Raw genomic sequence first — 25717 nt, 5'->3', positions numbered from 1 at the left:
GGTGCCAGGTTTCAGCTACTTTAGTAAATGCAGAAATACAATCCCTGCATGCTCTCTCCACCTCTACACAAATGGCTTTGCCCTTTGTGGCAGCAGGATGCTGTGCTGAGGCAGGGCTGTGCCAGATGCAGGGCATGCAGGGCACCTCTCTGGGGACACTGCTCTCATCCTGTGTCCTGCCTTGTCACAGGCAGCTTTGTATTCCTTATCAGCATCTTGTAGGTTTGGTGATGTGCAAGTCCACAGGTTCAGCCTCAAGCCCCAGGGCACAAAGGGAAGAGGGGTATGGGATAATTTCTGTTACAATAAAAGGCTCTTAAACCTTAAAGTTTTTTTTAGATGAATATGCTCTGTCTTCTGAATATGCATAGTGTGACCATGTTGACCTCTTAAATTCAAAAACATACTTGGAAAAGCTGTTCACTAAATTTTACAAGGCTATTTGTTTCTCTCAGCTATGCTCATTTAAACTTGAAACTAAATCCACAGGTTTTAGTTGAGACACTCCTGATTTACAATGCTTACTAGGAAAAGAATATAGTTTTGCATAGGAACAAATCTTATTCAGCTGAAGCATGAAGAGAAAATGCTGCTCCCTGGTTCTTGTGTAGGAGATGGACTTTAAGCAAGGTATTATAGGAGCTGATTTCAGGTGATTGGGTAGCCTTGTGCAGTGCAAGATTTGACCAGGGAAGTAAGACTAGAGAAATGGCCTTTTACTGCTCTATCCATTATCAATAGAAAGCTGAATACTTAAAAATTTAGCCTGGGTTGATTCAGGATATCCAGCACCTGCTCTTTGTTCTCTGAAGTCACTTGAGACCATGGGGAAATGAGATTAAATTCTTGTGTGGAAATTGTGTTGTGAAGTCACATTGTGTGTTGGAATCTAATAATAAAGTTCTTGTGGGATCAAATCTGGGTGACATAAAGGATGGCCAAGCAGAACAACTGAGAGACAAAAAATGCCAGTTTGATACAGAAGTCAATGTCCTCCATGTTGTGTAATTTTGTGTGTAATATTCATCTGTGATGGACTTTAAATATGCCCATTCATTGTGAAGGTGCCATAATTAAAATTATTACTGTCCCTCTGCTCTTTGTATTGTAGGCTGGAAAAAGACAGTTGGTAAGCTGGGATTTGGACACAACATGGGTGGATTTTGTACAGTTTTACATCCAGATTGGAGGAGAGACTTCTTCTTGCAATAAACCTGACAGCAGAGAAGAAGGTGTGCTGCTGCAGTACAGCAATAACGGCGGGATCAATTGGCAGCTACTAGCAGAAATGTATTTCTCTGACTTCAGCAAACCCAGGTATAATTTTGATTTAAATTAACCAACCCATATGGCATCAGCTTTTTAAAATATATATTTCTCAACTTATGAAAACGTGAATAATAATTTAAAGTTATAATGCTTAGAAGTCACCATTATATAGAAACTTTTTCTGGCTGGCACAGTAAACTCCTGTCACTAGTAATGAAAAATGGAATGAAAGTGGGCCTTTAAATCTGAAGTAAAATATAAAATTTCCTATCACTTATCTCCTATGTGAAACATTACTAAAATGCTAATATCTGCAAAACATTAGCAAGCAAATACAGAAATTGCCCAAAAGAGGTGTAGAAATTTTTAATTTCCTCTGACTCTGGTTTCAGATCTACTGAACATGTATTAATGTCATATGAAGCAAAAGCTCCTTTAAATAAATATTTAGGGAGAAGAAATCATGTTCAGCCATTCTAATTCACTGTCAAATTCCTTGTCAGTGAAAATTTAAATTTTCTGTATTTGTCTTCATAGATGTAAATCTGATTTCTATTACCTGCAGTCCATGTCTTTTCAACATGCAAATAATTTTATCTTCTCATCTTGTAATTTTGCATTGCAATGAACAATGCTTTCAGAAGGATTTCTGTAACTACTTGGCTGACTATTCTTTTCTAGAGGTCATCTAGGCTCTTGCAAGTATAAAACTCTTGAGAATAGAATATAATAGAATGGAGTGGAATGGCATGGCATGGCATGGCATGGCATGGCATGGCATGGCATAGAATAGAATAGAATAGAATAGAATAGAATAGAATAGAATAGAATAGAATAGAATAGAATAGAATAGAATAGAATAGAATAGAATAGAATAGAATAGAATAGAATAGAATAGAATAGAATAGAATAGAATAGAATAGAATAGAATAGAATAGAATAGAATAGAATAGAATAGAATAGAATAGAATAGAATAGAATAGAATAGAATAGAATAGAATAGAATATTTCAGGTAGAAGGGACCTAAAACTGTGCTCAGTGTTACTCCATCCTAGATGCAGAATCGACATTTCCGCTTGTTAAATTTTATCCCATGAATCAATCCCAATGCTCCATTCTGTCAAGATTCCTCTGCAAGACCTCTTGACCCTCAAGAGAGCTAATGGAACCTCCCAGCTTGTATCATCAGCAAAAGGGTGCATTCAACTCCTGCATCCACATTACTGATAAATGCCTTGAACAGGACTGTCCTTGGATTGAACCTGAGGAACACTGCTGGTGTCCAGTCACCAGGCAGATGTGACCCCATTCACTACAACCCTTTGAATTCTACCCCCTCATCCAGGCCTTCACCCAGCACATTGTGAACCTACTCATCCCACAGGTGGACACCTTGTCCATAAAGACACTGTGAGGTGCAGTATCAAAAGCCTTACTAAAATCCAAACTATGGCTACCCCCTTCCCCTCATCTACTAGGTGACTGCTTTGGTCTCTTCTTGGTCAAAATTACAGGACACACCCAACAAAGAAGCTAAATAACGAAAGCTTCAATGATGGACTATCCAACACATTTTTAGACAAAACATTTGCCCTTCTGAGCACCAGAAGAGTGCTGGTCCTTACTGAACATAACTATGCAGATTTATTTTTCTCTTGTTTCAAATGTGGTCCAGATCTCATTTTCCAATTCCTATTCTCCAACAGTAAACCTAAGAATTCTCTTGAAAAGAACTGAAAAAGAATTCCTTCTCCTCTCTATGCCTAACTGGCAAGTGAAGCGGAGTACATGGTACAATAAAATGTGATATAAAGAGAGAGTTTGTATGTATAAAGGATTGTATGTATATATATATGTATGTATGTATGCATATATATAAGCTGTCTGAAATAGGACTGGGCACTTATACTGGATATGTACATGATATACTGGATTTGTAGTTTTTGACATAAGTATGATTAGGCTTGAAACTTGAACTTTTCTTTAACATAGTTTTTGTAAGGTGTTTTTTTAAGTTGAACATAAAGCAAACTGAGCAGACCTGAAGTTCTTTTACAAAGATCTTTATAGCAGGCCTGAAATATTTTTACCCAAAGAAAACTGCTACATAATCTATTGCATTGTAACAGCAGGATGCTTTTGTCTACAAATAGGACCAATCAGCAGAAGAGAATGAGAAATTAATTTTTCTAGGATATGCCACTATTACTTCCTGGCATCAGAAAAACATTAATACTTGATGAACATGGATCAGCTGAATAGTTTGATTCAAAGCTAGAGAGCTCAAATCAGTTCCTTATTGTGTTTGGCAATATAGTAATAGAGCATAAAAAACAGACATTGTCTTGAAGAGTTTACATTCTTCACAGACAAGAAGAACAAAGGCTTCTTGATATTCAGCATCTAAATAGTTATCTAGATATATGGAAAAAAATAGAACAATAGCATCATAGATCACTAAAGTTGGAAAAGACCTCCAAGATCATGAAATCCAACCTTTGACCCAACATCACCATATCAACTAAATTACAGCACTAAGTGCCATATCCAGGGTTTTTCTGAACATTTCCAGGTCCCTGGGCAGCCCAGGGAGCTCCAAAGGCCACACATTTTCAGCAGAGAAACTCTACCTGTTGCCCAACCTGAATCTCTCCTGGCAGAGTTTGAGGCAATGTACTCATGTCCCTGGTTGCCTGGGAGAAGAGGCCGATTCCCATCTCACTACAACCTCCTTTCAGGTCGTTGTAGAGAGCAATGAGGTGTCTGCTGAGCCTCTTTTTCTCCAGACTAAACAACCCAAATTTCCTCAGGTGAAGCTCATACGAATTACTCTCTTAGACCCTTCCCCAGCTCCATTGCCTTTCTCTAGACACACAAATTTCCGAGGACTTGTACACATAAGATAGATGCTACCTTTCCTGCCTCTTTTCCCTGTTGTGTGATATATTCTTCTACAAACTGTGTTCTCTGAAGTCCTGCTCAATTTGTGTTCCTCAGGTTTGTCTATCTGGAGCTGCCAGCTGCTGCCAAGACCCCTTGCACCAGGTTTCGCTGGTGGCAGCCAGTGTTCTCAGGGGAAGGGTATGATCAGTGGGCCATCGACGACATCATCATTTTGTCAGAGAAGCAGAAGCACATCATTCCTGTTGTTAATCCCACCTTACCACAGGTAACAAGCAAGAGCCGGCTGTGGGTATCCCCACATAACAACTATCCTGTTAGGAGACTTGTTTGAACATAGTTTTCTTTGAAAATACTGGGTCTATTTAAAAAGATAGCTGTAGTGCTTGCAGCTGCGTATCTGTGTGGGCTTAACCTGCGTCTTTCCACAAAATAGTCAGGCTCCTAAGCTTTGTGACAGAGGATGTAATGATGTATTTCTGCAAAAAGTCAAGACTGAAGTTTTGGAAATTAAACTTAATTTCATTTAAATCAAATTTTTTTGAAAACTACAGAAAAGAAAAATTGCAACATTTGAAATGTCATAGTTTTGGGAATTATTCTGAAGTTACACTGCAAGGGGATAATACCTCTGGCTTTCCTTTTCATTTCTAACAGAACTTTTATGAAAAGCCAGCATTTGATTACCCTATGAACCAGATGAGTGTGTGGTTAATGCTGGCCAATGAAGGGATGACCAAAAATGAAAGTTTCTGCTCTGCCACCCCCTCTGCCATGCTCTTCGGTAAATCAGATGGAGACCGGTTTGCAGTGACTCGAGATCTAACTCTGAAGCCTGGATATGTCCTGCAGTTCAAGGTATTCCTTAAACATTAATCTGTGCAAGAATATCAGTAAAACTGCCCTTAGCCAATACTTGCAAGATGCCACTGGGGCCACAGTTCAAACAAAGGTGATAAATTAGACAATTGCGTAAAAAGGTGTGAAGAGCACAAGTATGAACTCATACAGATAAAATCCCATCCTGCTTTCTAGAAGAATAGCCAAAATCTTGGTGCAGGAAAGCATTTTTACTGCTGTTACTGGAGAAGTTTTAAAGGTTTTTGTTCTTCAGCACGTTTCAGAAGTGTGTTGAAGTGACTGTCATTATATTCAAGTCAGTACTAGGAAATGCTACTGCACTGTCAAGCAAAAAAGGATTTATCCTGTCTGGGGCTCTGTGAGTACAAAAGCTCCAATGTGGTTTGGGTAAATTTTTTGTATTTTAAACTATTTAAGGACTTACAAGCTGCTCTGTACTCCAGTGTGGGTTTTCTATATAATTTGCTTTTATTGTGTCAATGAATATAGGCTCCAATTAGCATTTTCTTCTTTAAAGAGCTTACAAAAATTTCAGTGGTCTGACAATACATCAGAATATGGGCTCCAAAGAAAGTGTATTTGCTTTGACAAGCCCTTGTTTCTGAACCGTAATCAAAATTTTATTGAGTTTATAATGAAATCCCATTGGTGAATTCTGGAAGTTGGTTGCAATGCAATTTTAATGAGCTCCCCACAAATACATGGTCCTTACATAATTGGTGGATACAGACACTGAATAATTTACAAGTGGAATTATTAAAAAGATCAGATGTTTACAGGCAGCTTTTCAAATATAATTCCCACAGTTCTATAAATAGGAAAGTTCGTTAGAAATACTGGGATTTGTAAAATAATCTAATTTCAACTTAAAGATATGCTAATAAAATGCTATACAAACTGAGGGATTTCAGTACAATTTTCTTGGAGTATTGCATGCAGTTTTATACTTTAAACTGTCTAGAACCCAAGGATATCTCAATATATAAATACCATTTAATCTGGACAAGATGCTATTTGCCTTTTTACCACCTTCCTGTACTTTAGTGGCTAAGTCTCCATTCTCTAGGTTTGATGGTCACCAGCAATTAAAAAATCATCTAGGTTAAAAAAAAATTCAATACTTAAAAATGTTTCATACACCTTCCATCACTGAAGCACTTGACAATGTAACATAACTATAAAACATAAGAATGTGTCACAGAACAGTGTGTTCTTCCTTAAAAGTCTATTATTTAAGGACTGAATTTGTTCTTTTTTGGAAAGCTTTTCAGCCTGCACATAAATGTGTTAGTCCTATTTGCATGCTTTTGTGAGTGTGTGAAATTTCCATTTTAAATAGCAGACTGGAATAATTTTGCATTGATAAGCTCAAAGACAGTAATTTGTTAGAATTATTTCATTTTACGTGAATGATTTTGTTTTACATCTTACATTCTACAGCTCAAGTAGAATTTCTGTAATAAAATAATGAAAACTAATATTTTTCTGATAGCTTGAGGAATGAAACTGAAACTTCAAATCAGCAGCTGATTTTAGTCCTGGTTGAATTCTCATTTCACATTTTAGTATACATTTTTCTTCTTAATCCAGATTTTACTCTATTCTGGGGGCCCAAATTGCAGTGCCAACTCGCAGACATCATTCCTGCAAGGCCAGTAGGGCTAACCTGGGAGTCAGGCCAATCCTCTGGGCACACTGGGCTGCAGATGTGATGGTTCCCAGAGGATACAGCTTTTCCACTCCTGGGCATGGAGGTGCCTGCACAGAGTTTGCTGTTTGGGGCTTGCTATGCACAGGGACCCCTGGAAAGTTCTTTGCACCTTTTTGTGTGATGAATTCAGCAACCTTAATGAAGGAATAGTGGGAAATTTTCACCAAGAAATGTCATTTAAGTTTAGGAAACAGACTCCAAGCATCAGTCAGTGTCTGCCACCAGGGTTCAGAGCAAGTGCTCAGAGCGTTAAGCCTTCCAGCACAAAAAGTCAAAGCTGGTGTGCAGCCAATAAATACTGATAACAATGCAGGTTTCTTCATATCATTTCTGACTCTCTGCTTCTTTGCAGCTGAACATCGGTTGCACCAACCAGTACAGCAGCTCTGCCCCCGTTCTGCTGCAGTACTCACACGATGCTGGGCTCTTCTGGTCGCTGGTGAAGGAGGGCTGCTACCCCGCGTCCCCGGGCACGAAGGGCTGCGAGGGCAGCTCCCGGGAGCTCAGCGAGCCCTCCGTGTACCACACGGGAGACTTTGAGGACTGGACAAGAGTTACTATTGTTATCCCCAGGTCGCTTGCAGCCAGGTACGGTGCACTGTAACCCAGTGATGCCAGGGGCACCCGTGGATTAGCTGATTTTTAGCTGCTTCTAGAATGGTACATTAGGAAGAAGTTGCAAAGCTGTGAATAAAAGCAGTGTTAAAATATGGCAGATCTGTGGAAAATGTACTATGCTGCCCAAAACAGTGAGAATTTTCCATTTTAAAGGTGTCAGATTGGTCTGTAATAAATAATTAAATTACAAAGCAGCGAGGTACCCAGCACTTCCTAATTTTACATCAATCCCTTCATTGTCTTTATCCATGTCAGCTAGGTCAGAGGTACCAGCAAGAGTGTAATAAGTCACATGAATTAAATAAGCCATTTCAACAGGATTAATTTTAGTTACCATTCTGGGCAAAGAAACCTTAGCAAGGTATTTGAGCTGGTGCATAATGTGCTGTGTCACTGGAGGCAGCCAGGACAGCCAGAGGCAAAGGAAGGAAGAATGGCAGATGTGCCCATCTGCAAGCACAACCTCAGCATCAGATTAATACAACTGAGAAAACACCTGATGGTGTAATACACAAACAAGCCTTGAAATCAGGAGGGTTTTCTCAGTCTTATCTGGATTTGGCTGAAGTTTCTGACTTCAACAGTGAAACACCCCAATCTAATTTGTTGTATGCACCAAGCGCTGCCAGCACAACCACCCCACCAGGCCCCTGGCCATGTGCCCCTGTCTCTCACCCCCAGCAGCTTCTTTAGCGCTGCCTCGGGGTTTCTGAGCCATCCTCCTCCCTCATCCTCAATCCCACTTGAGTGTGTGGTGTATTTTGTAGCAGGGGAGCCAGTGCCTCTGCCTCAAGGACTTGAAATAGCAGCGTGTACCATAACAAGTTTGTCCTTTCTTCAGTAATTAGCCAATAAAAGCAGGTGCCAAATCGCACAGATATGACACCAGCTGATTTGATTTACCCAAAACAAGCAGGGCAGAATCAATAGCAGCAATCTGTTTGGCATTATGTTCAGTAATGTGATCAGGAATAAGAAGCTCATGCTAATACATTAAAAATGTAAGTATTGTGACTGCAATGAGTGTTTTAGCATGTTGAGAATTGAGTTTATGGAGAGCCACTTAGGAAATCATGGTTCATGCATTACCCGGAGAGCATGCCATTTCTTTATTTGGTACAGAGCATGAGCATGATGATCACCAAATCCCAGTGCACAGCAAAAAAGAAAAAGCAATAGGTTTATTATTTTTTAGGCAGAGTAGCAAGGAGGATATTAGTTAACCTGTTCTCTTGGCAATGAGATTTTAAATCTGTTCCCCTCTCTGGAGCTCCTGTAAAATGATTCAGCTAAAAGTTAAAGACTGGAAATTAATAACCACAATATTTTTTTCTTCAAGTTTCCTAAGCAGCGAGTCAGAGCTGTGGGCAGAGTGGGAGTTTCAGACAAAGTTTATTAAAGAAACCCTCGCACTGAGTCATGAGGTCAAGAAAGAACCCCACTGCTTTCTAAACTCCTTCTCAGAGAGGAGCCTGGGTGCATCTGGATCCAATCTTAGCCCTAGACTTTGTCAGTGGTTTATATGTAAAGGATTATACAGGTGTAACTGAACCTTTTCACAAATTTGTCCTGCAGGATTAGGGATGGCAAACTAGATCTATTTATATAAATATGTTTATTTATGATTTATTATGGTAACAGTTAGACAAGAAGATCTTAATCAGAATTATTTACTACGGAGTATTGGAGCTATAACAACTATTGTAATAAAGTGTACTGTGAAGCAACACTGAAGCAACTGTATCAAAGCAATTGCATTAAAGCTAGCAAAAACAATTATTAAGTAGAGATTGATGTTACTCACCCATACAATGACCATGGACAAATTTCTTGCTCAGTCTTAAGGATTAATCTTTAGGGGCACCCCCACCCAATGGAGGAATCTGCAGCCACTCCAAGAAAGGATATGTCACAAGACCCTGCCATTAAAATCTGGGACTAGGCTTTTAGAGTATGAACTGATGGACTGTCTCTGGTCCAGCTGTGTCAGCTCAGCAGCCTTAGATAAGTAATTAGTGGTATCACTTGTTTGTTCCTTCATCCATGTTTTACCAGGTCTACCATATCTCCATCTCACCATCAGGAAGCTTAATTTTGGGACTAAAGAGTCAGAATGGTTATTTGCCATTCTATTTAGAAAGTGGCTTTTTTTCTTGTATCCAAATAACTTAAAGGTTTTTTACTCAAAAGTGTACAATGCCACAATAAACTCTGTATCACTGCTGTTACTGAGTTCCTTTCAAAAATACTGTAAGAAATGAAATTATGGAATTTTGATACATAATTAGCAGTTCAGGTTGGACTGAGCAGTAAAAAGCATCTTCAAAGTCACATCTAATCATTCACTGTTGTTGATAAAACCATGTATTTGTTCTTTGCCTCACGCTGATGGATACGGGCCAGAGAAACAGAGGAAATCAAAATGCAGCCAAAAAGTCTGGAAGAGATATCCTTAAGCAAGGTTGCACAAATGTAGCATGACAGAAATCCAGGCATCCTATTTGCAAATGGCTAATTTGGTGAAAGGTCCTCTTAATCTTAAGCAAGGATCAGCAGCTGTTGAAGCCAGGAGGAGCAACAGTGTTGTTTTTTCTCTGCAGTAAGACCCGATTCCGCTGGATCCAGGAGAGCAGCTCCCACAAGAGCGTGCCTCCTTTCGGCTTGGATGGCGTCTACATCTCTGAGCCTTGCCCCAACTACTGCAGCGGCCACGGGGACTGCGTCTCGGGGGTCTGCTTCTGCGACCTGGGCTACACGGGTAAGACAACCCTCCTCAGTGGGATTACAGTAAGCACTGCCTGAGTTAAACCTCTAAACCTGACATCTCGTTTTTCCTCTCCAATATTCCCCAGAAATATATGATGACATATATTGCATGGGCTGCCAAGAGGAATCTTTCTTGTTTTGTTAAATTAAATTCGGCACAGGCAAAGCAGAGCAGCTGAAGGCAGCGGACACTGTTGATGTTTCTAGCAACCACAATCTTTGAACATCACCATCTGTATGAATGGGAAGGGACTAGCAATAAAAGAGAAAACAAAATAAAATATTATAAACTGAAAAGTCTGCTTAAAAGCCTTTGGATCATCTTCAAAAGAATTGTTGCCATTTCTGAGTCCCCTGGCCATCAGATGGCATGGGACCAGGAAGGAACATATGTTCTGACAGGCCCTTCTGTGGAAAATTCTGCTCACTTGTGGTTTTAGGGGCTTTTATGCTGAAATAGGAAAAATCCCAAAATGCAAACCCTGTGAAAAAAAAATGATTGACACAACTAGTTGCACACTGCAGTCTTTTCAACCCTCAAGCAACAAAGCAATAACATCTTTTGTTCGATTTGTTTAAAATTAAATAGAAGGATAATATTTTTCTGTTTGCAAAAAATGTCTTATCAACATAAAGCTTGGCTGTTTTTCACCTAGTGAAATAAGCCATCTTAGAGTTTAGAGGAAGAGGGCTTATTCTTCCTACAGAAATTTGTGAAGTGGGTTTAAAAAGGTACAACCCAGTCATCAGGGCATTTTCTTAGAAAAGCCTGGTGCTTTGTCACATATAAATGCAACAGAACCGTGTGCCAGTGTACTGCATCTGACCCTTACTCTGTCCAACACAGTTTCACCAAAGCGTCTCCCTCTTTTCTTTTTTCTTGAAGCATCACATGGAACCTGTGTGTCTAATGTGCCTAATCACAGTGAGATGTTCGACAGGTTTGAGAGGAAGCTAAGCCCTCTCTGGTACAAGATAACAGGAGGTCAGGTCGGGACAGGCTGTGGTGTGCTCAGCGATGGAAAATCTCTGTACTTCAATGGACCTGGCAAAAGGGAGGCAAGGACTGTCCCCCTGGACACCACAAATATCAGGTCAGTGCTCAGTGCTGCTTCTCACAGTTCTCTGTGTATTCATGTTCTCTCTTCTGTCCTCTTGCAAGTCTGGATATGAGAAGGTGGGAAATATTTTTAATCTTTTTATGGTAGTCGTAATCTGTACCAGAACTCTGAAAGATGGAAGAAATCCATTTTTGTTCATCCTGGTGTACTATTTCCTTTTTTTGAAAGAGAATACTTACATTAGAAACAGTGGAATAGCAAAATAAAATAAAATAAAATAAAATAAAATAAAATAAAATAAAATAAAATAAAATAAAATAAAATAAAATAAAATAAAATAAAATATTTACTCTATCTTTCTGAGAAGATAGTTTGCATTGTATTTTAAGGCAGAAGACATGGTCTTGAGAATGCACAAATCCTCAAACTCTGGCAATAGCTGGGGAGAAAAGCTCCTTTTCCTCTGACTGTGTTGAATTGCAGGCATGAGGATAGCATAGCAAGGAGCTGTTGTTTACTTGCCAGATGTGAATTACTCCACTTGTCAAAAGTGCAAAGGAATGGAATGTGAATTGTTTCTGCACAGCCAAGAGGCTAACAAGCCTTCACCTCTCTCCCTGCTGGTACTGAATCGCACTACATTGATAGCAATTATCCTCTTGTCTCAAATTGCCTAGCTGATTAATGTAATTAGGATGAACAAAGGGCTGTTAATTCTAACCATTATTTAGCTGGGAGTTTGCTGCTGCTTTGTCCAGTCTCATGAGAAATTAGGCACCTGAAACCTTGAGCACCCTACAATTTTGGCACTTAGCTTAATAAAAGTTATTTCTCCTGACAAATACTGCTCTGAGAGAAAGTAATGCCATGATTTGCTCCATTATGGAATTTGTGAGCTCACCCAGCAAACACTGGCGAGAGGTTACTGTGATCACTCTCCAGCTCAGGCAAGCAGGGACAGTGTGGGGTCTGCTGGTTTGGGGAAATCCTCAGCTGCTCCCTGGCACTGCACAGCACTGCACCAGCCACCTTTCTTCTGTCCCCTGCATGTCTGACAAATACATGTCACAGTTGTATAATTATGTAAATTAGTTATTACTTAAACTAATTAATTGTTTGACAAATATGCTTTGGACAAGTACATGTGTGCCTTGGAACTCTGGGAAGATGTGAGCACATCTATTCCACTGTCTCCAAATCCTGTGTTACTAGTCCTGGGAAGCCTTATATTGGAAGTAGTCTAGACTACTTCCTCAAGAAGTCAGCATTTAAAACAGTATTTTTGAGTTATTCCTTCTTTCATGGAGAAATCTTTTTATAAAGTATTCCCTTTAGTTTTAATATTACTTTGAAAAAACACTTCTAATGCCAGATATTCATATTTGTAGCTTTCCATTTTTGTAAAGTTTGAACTCTTTTAAAAGCCAAAAGATGTTTTAAAATTCTGAGCAATGCTCCTTCTAGATGTTTTTAATATACCACTGCTTCTGTTTTGCACAAGGATATGGTTATCTTGTGTCTTAAAACTGCCTCAAAAACATAAATGGCCAGAGAGTCACTTGGTAAGAGCAGCTATGATCTCTCTTCTGGCCATGTATTCACAGTGTGAGCTGCTCTCTTGATGGAACTGATTGTAATGTCAAAATAAATCAGCATTTATTTTTTTTTTTGTAAGCATCACAGTGAGCAGGTTAACTCCCTTGAACAATTCAAGCTCAAAGCCACATCCCTGGGCTGTTTGCTAGACAGAACAGAGTGGTCATCTCAAACACAAATGGGACTAACATGGATTTTTTGCTTTCTTCAGTGTATGCTGAAAGGTAGTAGCCACCTGATGCTGCTTGGCCAGAACATGAACTTTTTAGACTACAGGAATTACCCCAGGCTGCTTTTGTGTTCAGAGGAGAGAGCAGCTGCTTTAAAAGGGCAACTTTAAAAGGGCAACAAGTCATCCTAAAAAAGCAGCCAACAGCAGCCAGTGGTTTGTCTTCTGCAAACACGTATTTCTTTCTTTCGTTAACCGTAAGGCAGCCTGAGTTGGCAGCGTATAGCTCAGACATTCAGCTTCAGACACCTTGCTCTAAACAGATGCATCCCACTTACATGTTTGAGGCCATCTGTAACATTAACTCTGTCTTTTTTTCTAGAAGCAAAGGCGCACAAAATTTGTGAGCGTGTGAAGGGTTAACTGAAAGACCCATACACTAAAAAAAAAATAATTCCTCAGCCTAGAAATTTTTTTCATTATTGGAGCTAAAATTAATGTCACTTGAAAGGGGAGATTAAAGAGAAGTACTTTTTCATATTTTGATATTACTTTTTGCATTCAGTAATGCCTTGCATAGAATTCAGTTATCTTATTAGGGGTCATCTTAGCCCCTGCATAGTTATTTTTTATTTTTGCAAGGGTTTTTTGTCTGGGGAGTTTTGGTGACTGAGTAAACAGCAGGAAAATATGCCTTGAAAGACATGCTGTTAGATATGTGGATTTAGGGTTGTGAATAGGAAGGCTGAAACTCCTGCAGTAGTTTTTTAAGCTGCTTATTTTTCAGGTTAATAGTGTTTTCCCAGACCTTTTAAGATCTTGTTTTGTTAAATCATGCATGGAAGAGCCTGATAGAAAAATTGAAAAATATTGTAAGACACTATTTTTTTTTATTTTCATTCTGAATTCCTGCAGATCTATCTATGCATGTTCCCTATCATCAGCTTTTTGAACATGAAGTGTAAATTTTATGTAAAGAATTTTTTTTTTCTTTTTTTTAAGTACAAAGACCTTTTTCCCTTTCACCCTTCTCTTCCCAACCCAGCATGGTCCATGGGGCTTGGTGTCCCTGGTTTGCTCTGCTCCAAAGGGGTTGCCAGCCTGAGGATTGTGGTGCTGCTCAGGGGAGCAGCCCAACAGGATACCTCCACAGTATCCTGTATCCATCCTGTAGACAACAGGATGTCTCCACAGACAGGAGTCCTGTCTGCATTTGCAGGTGTCACACTAACAGCATTTTAAACTAAAGGTTGTGCCTGGGAGCAAATGACCATTAAAAAAACCACTCAAATTTTAGTATATACATTAAGTGGTATTGTAATCTTAGCTTTGTTTGTCCTATTGCCTCCTTATTCCTTTATATGATTGACTATACCTTTTTTTCCCAGATATTAGGAGAATGTCACATAGCACTAAGAGAGCTGTAAGTGTCAAACTTAATTTCACCCAGACCATTATTTTGCCCTCTACTTCAGAAGCCCCCTGGAGTCTCTCCATTCCTTCCCTATTGCATGGCCCAGCACACCAAAGGCACAATTTCACTGGCACTGCTTCCATCCTTCTGACTGACAGTGTGAGACATGGATGCACTTTGGTTGCTGATGAGCTGCTGCCTCCCATTTTGATGGCCTGTCCCTTATGACACTCTTAACTATCTGGTGGTGGGAGCATTTGCACACGGTGCCTACCTGGCATCTAGATGAAAACCATGGAATATACATATATTTTTTCCAAGTGGTGACATCTGGCTTGTTAGCTGACTTGGCTCCCATCTGCTTTACAGACTCCATTGCTAATGATTGTGCAACCATCCCTGGGAGCTGTTCTGGGTCAGGCACTTAGAGATCAGATGGGCTGATTCACCCTTCTGCAGAAAGAGTTTTTGTTCTTTGGTTTTGCTTTTTAACGATCTTCACATTTGGCAAGAATAAAAGAATTTCATAACAGGACTGTAAATCTATTCACCTCTGATGCTTCTGTCTAGAGTTTTATTGCCTGAATACTGTCTCCAACAACAGAGCTGCAGCAAACAAATAGAGCCTACCTGGCTAAATGGTGTAGTAATGTGAGCCTGACTGTCTGGAGCTATCTATGGGGTTATCTTAGCAATGAGATTGATGGGGATATTCTGGCTTGTCCTAGACCCTATGGATATACAAAACATCTCTGACAGTAGACACAGATTTTGACAGAACTGGAAAGTGACTGAATTTAGAATCTGGATTTAGAGGAGGATTATGATATTGTGTATGTAACAGCAGGTGAGGGAAATTGGAGTCCTGTCTGCATTTTACTGGTTCTGGCTGTAGTCCTGTAGCTTGTCTGTGATTTTACCAAAATTGCGACAAATTAGGACCAAATCCTCTGGAGCAAAAAGAGTTATCCTTGTGAAGAATTATTTGAGTGGCAAAAATACACCTCAAAATTTATGTTTTAAATAAAGATGTTATCTACATGCAATGGAATTAATGAAGCCTGCTTTTCTATCATCCTAATTTAAAAATTGGCCAGGAAGCAAGGAGGAGAATGGCATTGCCAACTTGCAGCATGCAAAATCTCCTCGTGGGGCTGAGTCCAGTTTCTCTGCTCAGGTGCTGTTTTTGGTGTGCAATGGGGACAACCTGTGAAGAATGTGTAGGTTAGGGGGTGATGGCATTCTGAGTCATCTCAATGCTCTTTACCTTAGTTATGACCCAGTAAGACTCAGATGAATGCCTGAGACATGCAGTGAAATTTGGGGAGTGAGCAGCAGGCAATCAATTGAAATTAATTGTAGCTATATAGCAGAATAGCGTGTATCTAGGATAAAATGTAAACTACTCTAAAACCACAGAGTCACAATAATAAACAAGCTCAGCAGGGATATGGCATTACTGTAGCTTGGGAAAAAAACCCAACCTAACAATATTTTGGAGCACAAGGATGGAATAATACTTAATTCAAATATTGCTAAACAGGGATGTTCCAGACTAATACAGAGTTCTGACAATAAAATCAGCAATCCCATCTCAAGGAGTTTTGTGGCATTAGAAGGGTTGCAGAAAGTCGTTTTGGGAAGAATTGAAGACAAAGAAATATGTTCATGCAGAGACTCAGATGCAATGGTTGCCATGGTTTACAGTAGAAAGGAATAAGAGAAGGTAGGGAAGTGATAAAAGCACTGACTACAGGGCAGGTTGCAAGAAAAGGAGCTCAGGAACATTTTTCTTCACCACTTCATGATGTGAGAACAAGAGAATATTCAATTAAGTAATGATTTATAGGTTCAGAATCAAAGGGTTTACTTCACAAAATGTTCAGTGAACTCATTTCACTGAAAATTGTTTACATTGAGAATTTAAGGATCTAAAAAGAATTGGTGGTATAGGAGGATATAATAATTTTATTACAAATCTAATGCTGTGTTTTAAAGCTTCACCTAATTCCAGTTACAATAGGCCAACGTAAGATCTGATGTAAGGAGTAGCTTTGCCTGCTTCAGAGATTTTGAAACTTGTGTGTGTGATGGAACTGCTGACTTCTTGTACTCACTCAAAAACACATTTATTAGGCACAAGATTAATAAACCACATCATTTTCTTCTGTCTTGGGTCCTTCACTATTTACCATGCCTGTGTTTGGTTTCTCTGGGAATATTGCCTAATCAATAAGCCTGGAATTATGATCTAACTCAAAATGCCATTAGTTAAGAGAGGCAAATTATCCTGACTGATCTTGTGCTATCAGAAGATGATTACACTTCTTTTCTATCCTGTTTTTTAAAAGGCTAGTTCAATTTTATGTACAACTTGGAAGCAAGACTGTTGGTAACTCCTGCAACAGACCAAGAGCCAGGAATGAAGGTAAAGCCCCTTTTCTTTATAATAAGCCTTTTTCATTTTGTGTCTTCAGCAGTGTTTTTACTTTTTTCTGCCTTTACAAAATCAAGAAGTTTGGGGTTTTTTTAACATCAATCAGTTACCTCCTGGGTTTTGTAAATGTTGGAGAAAGCTATTTACTTTTGATAGACATTTCTAGTTATAATTAGTTACACCAAACCTAATGGTGATCCATCTGTAGGAGTAACTGTGGGGGCTGTGATGGTCTAAGAAAGACAACATTTACAAAACAAGGTATAAGAGCTTGTATTAAACTATTTGATAGTGTTGGAAAATGGGTAAATTTACAAGTCCATGGGACTTTACATAAGGTCTGAAATAAAAGGAATGAAATTCCAGTTCAGGATAAAGTGGGAAAACTCCATTTCTGACCTGAAGAAGAGTTGTGTACCTGAGAACTTGTTCATCTTCTCAACTACACCAGTGGGTCTAATAAAAAATTGCCTTCCAAAACAAGCTTATGCATGATTTACCCAAAACACAAGATTATAAAGTTTCAGTCTGAATAAATTCATCTCTCCCAGATGTCTCCACTCTTATTTGGCCCATATGCTTAAAGTTCCTGTGGTGAAGGACTGATACTTTTGGGATAGTGTTTGGGAAGGATCAGAATTCTGGGAGCAGATTCCCATATAAAGTGGTCTAGTTACATAAAGACAGACCACTGACATGAGAGATGATAAAATTTAATTTTCCTCTCAGTATAAAGCATTTAACATCAATGAATTGTTTCCTGATATTTGGCACTGACTCACTCTCTGAAGAAAGCCGTAATCTTGCAGCACAGATTACACCAAGGGTTTGATTCCTTACTCATTTGCACCAGCATAAAACACCAAAAAAAAATATCCTTTATCTTTGAACATACACCAATATAAAAGAGTTTTAAGAGAAGAAATATGTACAGGCGCTTCATTCTTGTATTATCCCTTTTGATGAGCTCTGCTGGGCTTCTGTTGTATCCTAGTATTTGCCATACTGTGTGCATGATACAAAGACTACCTTAAATTATCTAAATACTGTGATAATTAATTTCCAAGGATGCTGTGAGCTTGCATACATAGCAGGAGGATTGTAATCCCAGCTATCAGAATTATAACTTAGTCTTTCACATAAACTGCAAGTATACCCAACATGAAATAAATACTGTGGAAAGAAAATCATATTATTCCTATCATTTCTGTGGTATGATCATTAGTTTCCCTGAGGGTGTGAAAGATTTGATTCTTTGAGTTTGGTGAAAATGGTCAAGGTAGCATGTGGCAGCTGGTGACCACATCACCTTTGCAGTAGGACTTTGTCCACTAAATGCTCCTGGACCAGGAGTTGCCTGAAGGGTGGGGCACATGTCAAAAGGTCTGTGCACAGGATGGGAGCTGGCAGTTCCAGAGCACAGGGTGAACTGCCCCCTCTTTGCTCTGCACAGTCACACTGACTCTTTTCCTCATTTTAAATACAGGACTTGTTGTTCAATACACAAATGACAACGGGATCACCTGGAGTTTGCTGCGAGAGCTGGACTTCATGTCGTACCTGGAGCCCCAGGTTGTCTCCATAGACTTACCCCGAGAGGCCAAGACCCCTGCCACCGCTTTCCGCTGGTGGCAGCCACAACATGGTAAGCAAGGCCATCCTAAAAATTCTTTAAGCAGCTTTGCACAACCCACATGTCAGTGCTACTCAGCATAAACATGTTGTGCAGAAACCTCGGCTCATAAAAACACAGTATTTTGAACAGTTGGATGTTGTAGGAGCACATTTGGGCTTTCCTGAGTCACACTGTGGCCATGATTTTCTTTTATAGCACCAGGATGATGAGTGGACTTAAGAGTAAAATTATTTAGGTTTAAACCAAAGATGCTGAGATAAAAGGAGGTAGGGGGGAAAAAAATTACAATTAAAAAAAAAAAAAAAGCCCAAATAAAATCAGAGTTCTACCTGAGTATACAGTGACCTGGGATGCCAAATGGCTTACACTCTTCATCTAATTTTTTTCTCTGTTTTGGAAGTGTAGGCATAACTTGTCCTTGAATCTGCCTACCTGGTGGCTCCCATCTCACTATTGTAATATCTCCACACTCCAGAACAGGACCCCCTCCTCCCACCATTTCTAGTGTCCCAGAGCCCAGGTCCCCTGCCCATGCAAAACCACTCAGCCACTTCCCACATCCTCAACTCAAAGTTAAACCCTGGTGCTGACTGATTCCTACAGCCACTGTGAGAGCTCCCCTCACATGGGGACACATTACCACTACTAAAACTGTCCTGATTAAGTCTTACCTTTGCACAAGGCAGCAGCTCCTGAACTGACGGAAATATAAGGCAATATTGAGAAACATAGCAAAGTACATTTCAACAGCAATTCCTTGGGGAGCAAAGCACATAGCTTACATTCAGGTATGCATTATGATACGCAGCTTCTTAGACATCACTTATCATTTGATGACTGATTTTATTAATACATTTACTTGAGGTAAGTCCAGTATGTGCTGTACATAATTGTCCCCGCTAGGTAAGAGAATAGACAAGAGGAATGTGATTTAGTTAAGAAGACAGTTCCTTTGGCAAAAAATGCTGAGCAATGACAGGCGCACCACAGACCATCATTCTGTGATGATCATTTGCACTGGTGAGTGGTGCAATGTCCAACCTGTTGCTCCCTTTATTTGCCTTGGTGGCACCTGGATGACATCTGTCCCTGCTGAGGGTCATCACTCTGATGACCACTGATGGCTCCCAGTATAAGCAAGGTTTTATGACTGGAAGTTGAAGTATCACCTTCCACACCAGCACCTACAGGTGGCAACCAGTTCTGATTAGAGATGTTAGTTCCTTCATGGACTATGCTCTGCCACTCCTCAGTGCAGAGTGGCCCTATCAGCCGTGACCCACGTTCCTCTTGGTGGCAAGGCAAAAGTCCTGGCACACTGCTGCAAGCTCACCATTTATTGTAAAGGCTTCCCTTCTCCTGTGAGGGTAGTAATTGTGCAGTGAGATGTTCTTTCAGCATGCCAGTAGAAAGGTGAATTGAAATGAGGGCCGAAGAAATGGGCTGGAGATGATGAAAGTGAAATGCCTGTAGGCTAGAGAGCAAGAGGAGAGAGATTTCCAGGAAGGAGAACAGCACTTCTCTAAATATTATCTGTACACAGAGCCTTCAGCATTTTCCTTCATGTTCTATTCACTTTCATACAAAAGCTATTTTGGGAACTCTACAGAGGCCTTTCTAGTTTAGCTGTGGGGAATGACAGGAGGGTTGTGATCCATAAAATGAAAATCCCCAGTCTAGAGGCTCAGGGAGTGTCTCATTCAAACAGAGGGAGAGCATATGATGGCGAAGGCACTGAAGCCAAAGAAATGAAGAGGGAGATACCTGTGTTTGTCTGTAATAGAAACATGCTCTAGAGCCCAGGTGCATCCTTGAGCAATGTTTTAGGCTTGTTTAACAGTGCTCAGTCTATGTGATTGAGCACTGCTCACTGAGTGAACACAGCATATGGGCATTAAAAACAACTTACAGGGACTCCACTAACCTGTCTGTTCTGGTTTTTGTAGGGAAGCATTCAGCTCAGTGGGCTTTGGATGATGTGCTTATAGGGATGAATGACAGCTCTCAGACCGGCTTCCAGGATAAATTTGATGGAACTGTGGATTTACAAGCAAGCTGGTACAGAATACAAGGAGGTCAAGTAGACATTGACTGCCTGTCTATGGATACAGCTCTGATGTTCAGTGAAAACATTGGTATGTGTCATCAAACATTGCTAAATTTTGTATGAGCCTACTTTATAAATTATATAAGGATCAAGCTTTACAAGATGGGAGGTATAGGCAAATCCAGGTATTTAGTAATCTGTAGGGCAGAGATGGCTGGAAAAAGGTGAAGATCGAAGTAACAAATTTGAATGACAGTATTGAAAACATATGCTGAAGGTACACTTTGTTGTTGTATTTGTTGTTTTCCTCTCTTTTCTTAGGAAAACCTCGTTACGCTGAGACTTGGGACTTCCACGTATCAGCCTCCACATTCTTGCAGTTTGAGCTGAGCATGGGTTGCAGTAAGCCATACAGCAATTCCCACAGTGTTCACCTGCAGTATTCCCTAAACAACGGGAGAGACTGGCACCTGGTGACAGAGGAGTGTGTCCCCCCAACAATCGGCTGTCAGCAGTACACCGAGAGCTCCATCTACACTTCAGAAAGATTCCAAAACTGGAAGAGAGTTACTGTCTACCTCCCACCCTCAACCAAGTGAGCGCTGCTCTTCTGGCTGTTTAGCATGACAAAGGATTTGCTGATCTAATTAGAACAAACATCCTCCAGCTTGGGAATGTTCTGCATGTCTTTTAAATTTTTAAACGTGTGTTGTCACGCCACCAGAATTTTAAATTTCACTTCAAAATATTTCATCAGCTATAATGTGAAGTGTAGGGACTTAAGGATGTTATAACTTTGATGAATGAATTCTTAAGTCTTGCCTATAATTTATGACAGTAAGAGCAAGAATGCTAAACCAGCTTTTCTAACATTTATGCAATAAGAAGCAAGAATAAATACCCTGATCCATCCTTTCCTACAGCAGTGTTTTCTGTTATTGCACATTAAGTTGTTATCCAACATTCAGACATGTTAGTCACAGCATTCAACGAGTCAGAACACGTCACTGGACATGCCACCTTCACCCTTTTGACTAGGAGGAGAGTTCTGTCGACCTCCTCAGGATATCACAGGGCTCTAAATGGATGTGGCAGATGTTCTGGCATCCATCTCTCTAAATAAAACCATGCTCTAGTTTAGGAATGACAGATAATGATGACACTGCTTACCATGGTTCTGAGAAGTTCCGTAATCCTTCAGAGCACCTTACACACTTCTGTACTTTTCATCACCCAGAAAATGTGGTGGTAAAAATGGACACATAGGCAATTAACTGAGCCTGGAGTTCACAGTTTCCAATTCCACAGTTCCTTCCAGAAGATCATACATCATCTTCCAAAGAATTTATTTTTTCCAAAATACTTTCCTCATTTGAGGATAATAAGGCTGTCAGCAGTGGCAGCAGTGTGTATGCATGTACATATTTGTACATTTATATTTATACATTCTTATATATATGTATATAAACATATAGAACTATTGTTTTTTTCTTCACACAACACTTAGTATAAATGAACTTTCATAACTTCATACTTTATTGATGCAATTTTATTGTTTCCATTCTGCTAGCAACACATGGAGCTGTCAAATGCTAATGGAATTACTAATTTCTGCTTAACCATTTTGCTGATCAGCAAGTGTCTCAGCAATGTTCTTTCTTGATTATCACTTTGGGCACCTTTCTTTAGAATATGCTGGAATTTTGCCAAAGACTAACCTGAGAAATTTAAACTCACAGTTTCCTCCAGAATATGAATCTTTTTTAAATAAGTGGGCAATGCTTATTAATGTGCTTTTCTTCAGAAGTCTGTGGGATTTTCTTTTTTGTATTTAGCACTTTCTGGATCAGAATTTTGAATCCTGAAATACATTTCTTCTGTCTTTAATAGCTCTCCCAGAACACGGTTCAGATGGATTCAGTACAACTATGCTTCTGGAGTTGATTCTTGGGCTATTGATAATGTGGTTCTGGCTACAGGATGCCCCTGGATGTGCTCAGGGCATGGCATCTGTGATTCAGGTCATTGCATGTGAGTAGAAAACTGCTTAAGCTGCTTCACAGAAAGGATGTGTTTTATCCAGGCCAGATGGGTAATAATACCTTTTCTTCCCAATGTGCTGCTAGGTGTGACAGAGGCTTTGGAGGTCCATACTGTGTCCCTGTCCTTCCTCTGCCGTCTGTCCTGAAGGATGATTTCAATGGTAATTTGCATCCAGACCTGTGGCCTGAAGTCTACGGTGCTGAGAGGGGAAACCTGAATGGTGACACCATCAAGTCTGGAACTGCTCTCATTTTTAAAGGGGTGAGAGATTACTTATATTAGAACAACAATTAATGAAAATCAGTAAAGTTAAAAATAGAAAGTAATTTTTCTCTTGTTAGCCCCATATGTTTATATTGAAGTCTTTTGGCTAGAATTTGACATTTTGTTTATCTTGTCTTTTCCTACCCTAAACATGTTTTCCACAGCACCATGTTTTCCACAGTTGTTTTTTATGAACAGATGGGTTTCATCTCTTGGCTGTATATTATTTTGTTTGTGATATAAACTCCTCCTTGACCACCAAAGGAAAAGAATGAAACTCTACACTGAGATTCTTGAAGTGAACTATTTGGAAATCTGGTACACATTAAAATCATGTTGAAGTCTCCTGATTGGCTTTTTAGTATTTTGAATAATACAAATTAGTTAGGGCTGTAGTCTGTGTAATCAATGTTTATGTATTTTGCCTGATTTTACTCAATTCTATCATTTTAATGTTTTCTAGTTCTTTAAAGACTTATTTTTGTTGATTGCATATTTCAAAAGACCAGGAAATATATTTTCTAAATTTTTCAGTTCTTAACAAAATGAATAATAGACTTTTGTTTGCAAGCACACAAATTCTCAGCTCACACAAGTCTTCATTTGACACTGTGAACTCAGGTGCCCCCCAAAAGGAGAAGTTAAATAATGTTTGGTGTATAAATTAATTCATTGAAGTATTTATTTGCAAAAGCTTCAGTTGAACTTCTTTAGATTATTTAAATCCCAAATCATGAGATGCGAATTGTCTAAAATTAGCATTGCTTGCTCCTGCAGATTGTTCCCCTAGGGGAATGGGTCTGAGAAAGAGGGAAGCTCTGAGAGGTGGTTTGCCAGATCTGTTCTGCAGAACAGGGACTGGCTCTGGCCCCAGGATCCAACAGCGAGCTCATCTGGTCCCTAAGAGGTTTCCTGTATGCTCCCTTTCCTTACGAGTCAGCAGGTTGCCCCAGAAGAGGATATTTGTACAAAATTTGTTTTGAGGTACAGAAAAGAACTCCTAGAGAGGACTGTCCCTGCCTGGAAATTAGGGTGCTTGGCAACTGTACAGTTTGCATAAAAAATTAGTGTAGTAGCTTGGACTCGGTGTCTAAGTCAGTGCTTGCAGATCCAATCACATCCCAGGGGTTCAGAGCACGAACTGAATGAGCTGGAACTGCCTGGACCTGGCCATGTAGTTGTGCCTCTGTCATATCTTGGCTCACTTTACCAAGGGTGTCACTGTCCCCCGTTTTCTGCCTGGGGAAACGTGTGGTACAGAGAACTTCCCCTCTTGCTGCCACCAGCACTCAGTAGCAGACAACATCCAAGCAACAATAAGCTGCAGAACATAATCAATAATGGGAACTGATATTCACATTGTATATTCTGTATTTGCAGGAAGGGCTGAGAATGCTTGTGTCAAGAGATCTAGACTGCACTAACACAGTGTACATCCAGTTTTCATTTAAATTTATTGCCAAAGGTAAGATCACTGTTGATTTACTGTCACTTCTCTAGCTATATTAGTACACAGTAGCAACACAGAAAAGAATACAGAATTTTCAACTTCAGTGTATGATAGTGATCAACAGCTTATAGCAGATTATATAGGAGCTTGTTTGAAATTTTGCATCATCCCTACCTTGCTCCCAGCCTACATGGCTGCCCGTGCAGTTCCTAAGGAAAAAATGGACTGTAGTACCATCAAAAACAACACACCTAGTAAAGGTTTTGGGCAAAAAAAGGAACAAAAGATCTCAAGATTTTGTAGAGATTTCCCACTATGTTAGGAAAAAATTATTTGTCCAGTTTTTTTATGTTATAAAATGGGGCCTACAGTAAATTACTTAAGGGATTAATAATAAACTACAGTGTTTTTCATTTTCAAGCTTCAGTCCACTGCATTAAAATCTCTCAACATTTGACTGCCTAGTAGATATCTTAGAGATAACTGAAACTCCATAATTCTATTTAATTGATATGAGGAATAGTCAGACTTTGCAAGACAAGTTTTACGTGTTGCTGTAAATAACTTGACAGTTCCTCCAGTACAAGGACTTCTAAGCCAATGATTCAGCCTTACCCTGCTCCAAGGCCCTGCCATCCTTGGCTTTAAAAAATAATTATACCTAAGTCTGGAGAGACATGATGGAGAACCACTAAACTGCTTGAAGGTTTGAGCCACTCCCATGCAATTTCAGTAGTTTTCCCCAAATTTTCTGATAGAATCGGCACTTCCAGGCTGAACTCTTAATGTCGAAAAACTCCTCTCACTCTGGAAATGTCCATAGTTTCTGTGGTAAGCTCAGTGCTCTGAGACTCTGACTCAACACTTACCAGTAGCTTGAAAATAGTTTTGAAGCCCCTCTTTCTTCCTAAATAAGTATCTTAGCCAAATCTGTATAAGTACAAGTGAAAATATAGCTCTGTGTGAATTATTATTGTTTTTCTTTAACAGGCATTTAATCATATATATTTGGCTATTTATTACTGGGTTTAGAACTTCATCAAAAAGAGAGAAAACTGTAACAGCCAAAAACATAACATGCCCCAAAATGATAACATGCCAAATATTTCATGTTTATAAGTGAAGTCTTTGTGAAGACTTCTTTTACAAAATTATGCCTTGGTAATATTTCTTCATATGATCATTGAAAAAAATATTTTAAAAAAAATTAGTAAAAATATTGTTCTGAAAGCAGGAATAGCCAAAGGCTCGAGCCTGGATTTTGCCACTTGACCCAAAAGGAGTGAAACTCCAGAAGAAATCATTCCTTATTGAACCTGTATTACTTGTTAGCTTGACTGTTGCATCCAAGACTTAGTCCCAACAGGCTCCCTAATGTTGAATACAAATTGATATAGCTGGGCATATCTCTCAGCTGTGAATGTTAAAAGCAGTGTGTTGTTTACTGACAATTGCCACAGATAAGCTGAAATC

The 25717-nt window shown here is 39.5% G+C and overlaps 1 protein-coding gene across 2 annotated transcripts in view; it reads left to right on the top strand.

Annotated features, from left to right (window-relative positions):
• LOC131592824 (reelin) overlaps positions 1-25717 on the top strand; it is a 273205-nt gene that overhangs the window by 201307 nt on the left and 46181 nt on the right. For both annotated transcript variants that reach the window (XM_058864623.1, XM_058864624.1), the window contains exons 25-37: positions 1112-1317; positions 4268-4439; positions 4829-5029; positions 7096-7331; positions 9962-10119; positions 11014-11221; positions 16719-16795; positions 18291-18449; positions 20387-20575; positions 20809-21082; positions 22378-22518; positions 22614-22791; positions 24175-24259. In XM_058864623.1, the coding sequence (XP_058720606.1) occupies positions 1112-1317; positions 4268-4439; positions 4829-5029; positions 7096-7331; positions 9962-10119; positions 11014-11221; positions 16719-16795; positions 18291-18449; positions 20387-20575; positions 20809-21082; positions 22378-22518; positions 22614-22791; positions 24175-24259 (2284 nt within the window). The remainder of the gene's footprint in view (positions 1-1111; positions 1318-4267; positions 4440-4828; positions 5030-7095; positions 7332-9961; positions 10120-11013; positions 11222-16718; positions 16796-18290; positions 18450-20386; positions 20576-20808; positions 21083-22377; positions 22519-22613; positions 22792-24174; positions 24260-25717) is intronic.

Source organism: Poecile atricapillus, chromosome Z, assembly GCF_030490865.1.
Source record: "Poecile atricapillus isolate bPoeAtr1 chromosome Z, bPoeAtr1.hap1, whole genome shotgun sequence".
Lineage (NCBI taxonomy): Eukaryota > Metazoa > Chordata > Aves > Passeriformes > Paridae > Poecile > Poecile atricapillus.
This window is presented reverse-complemented; position numbering and strand designations above follow the sequence as displayed.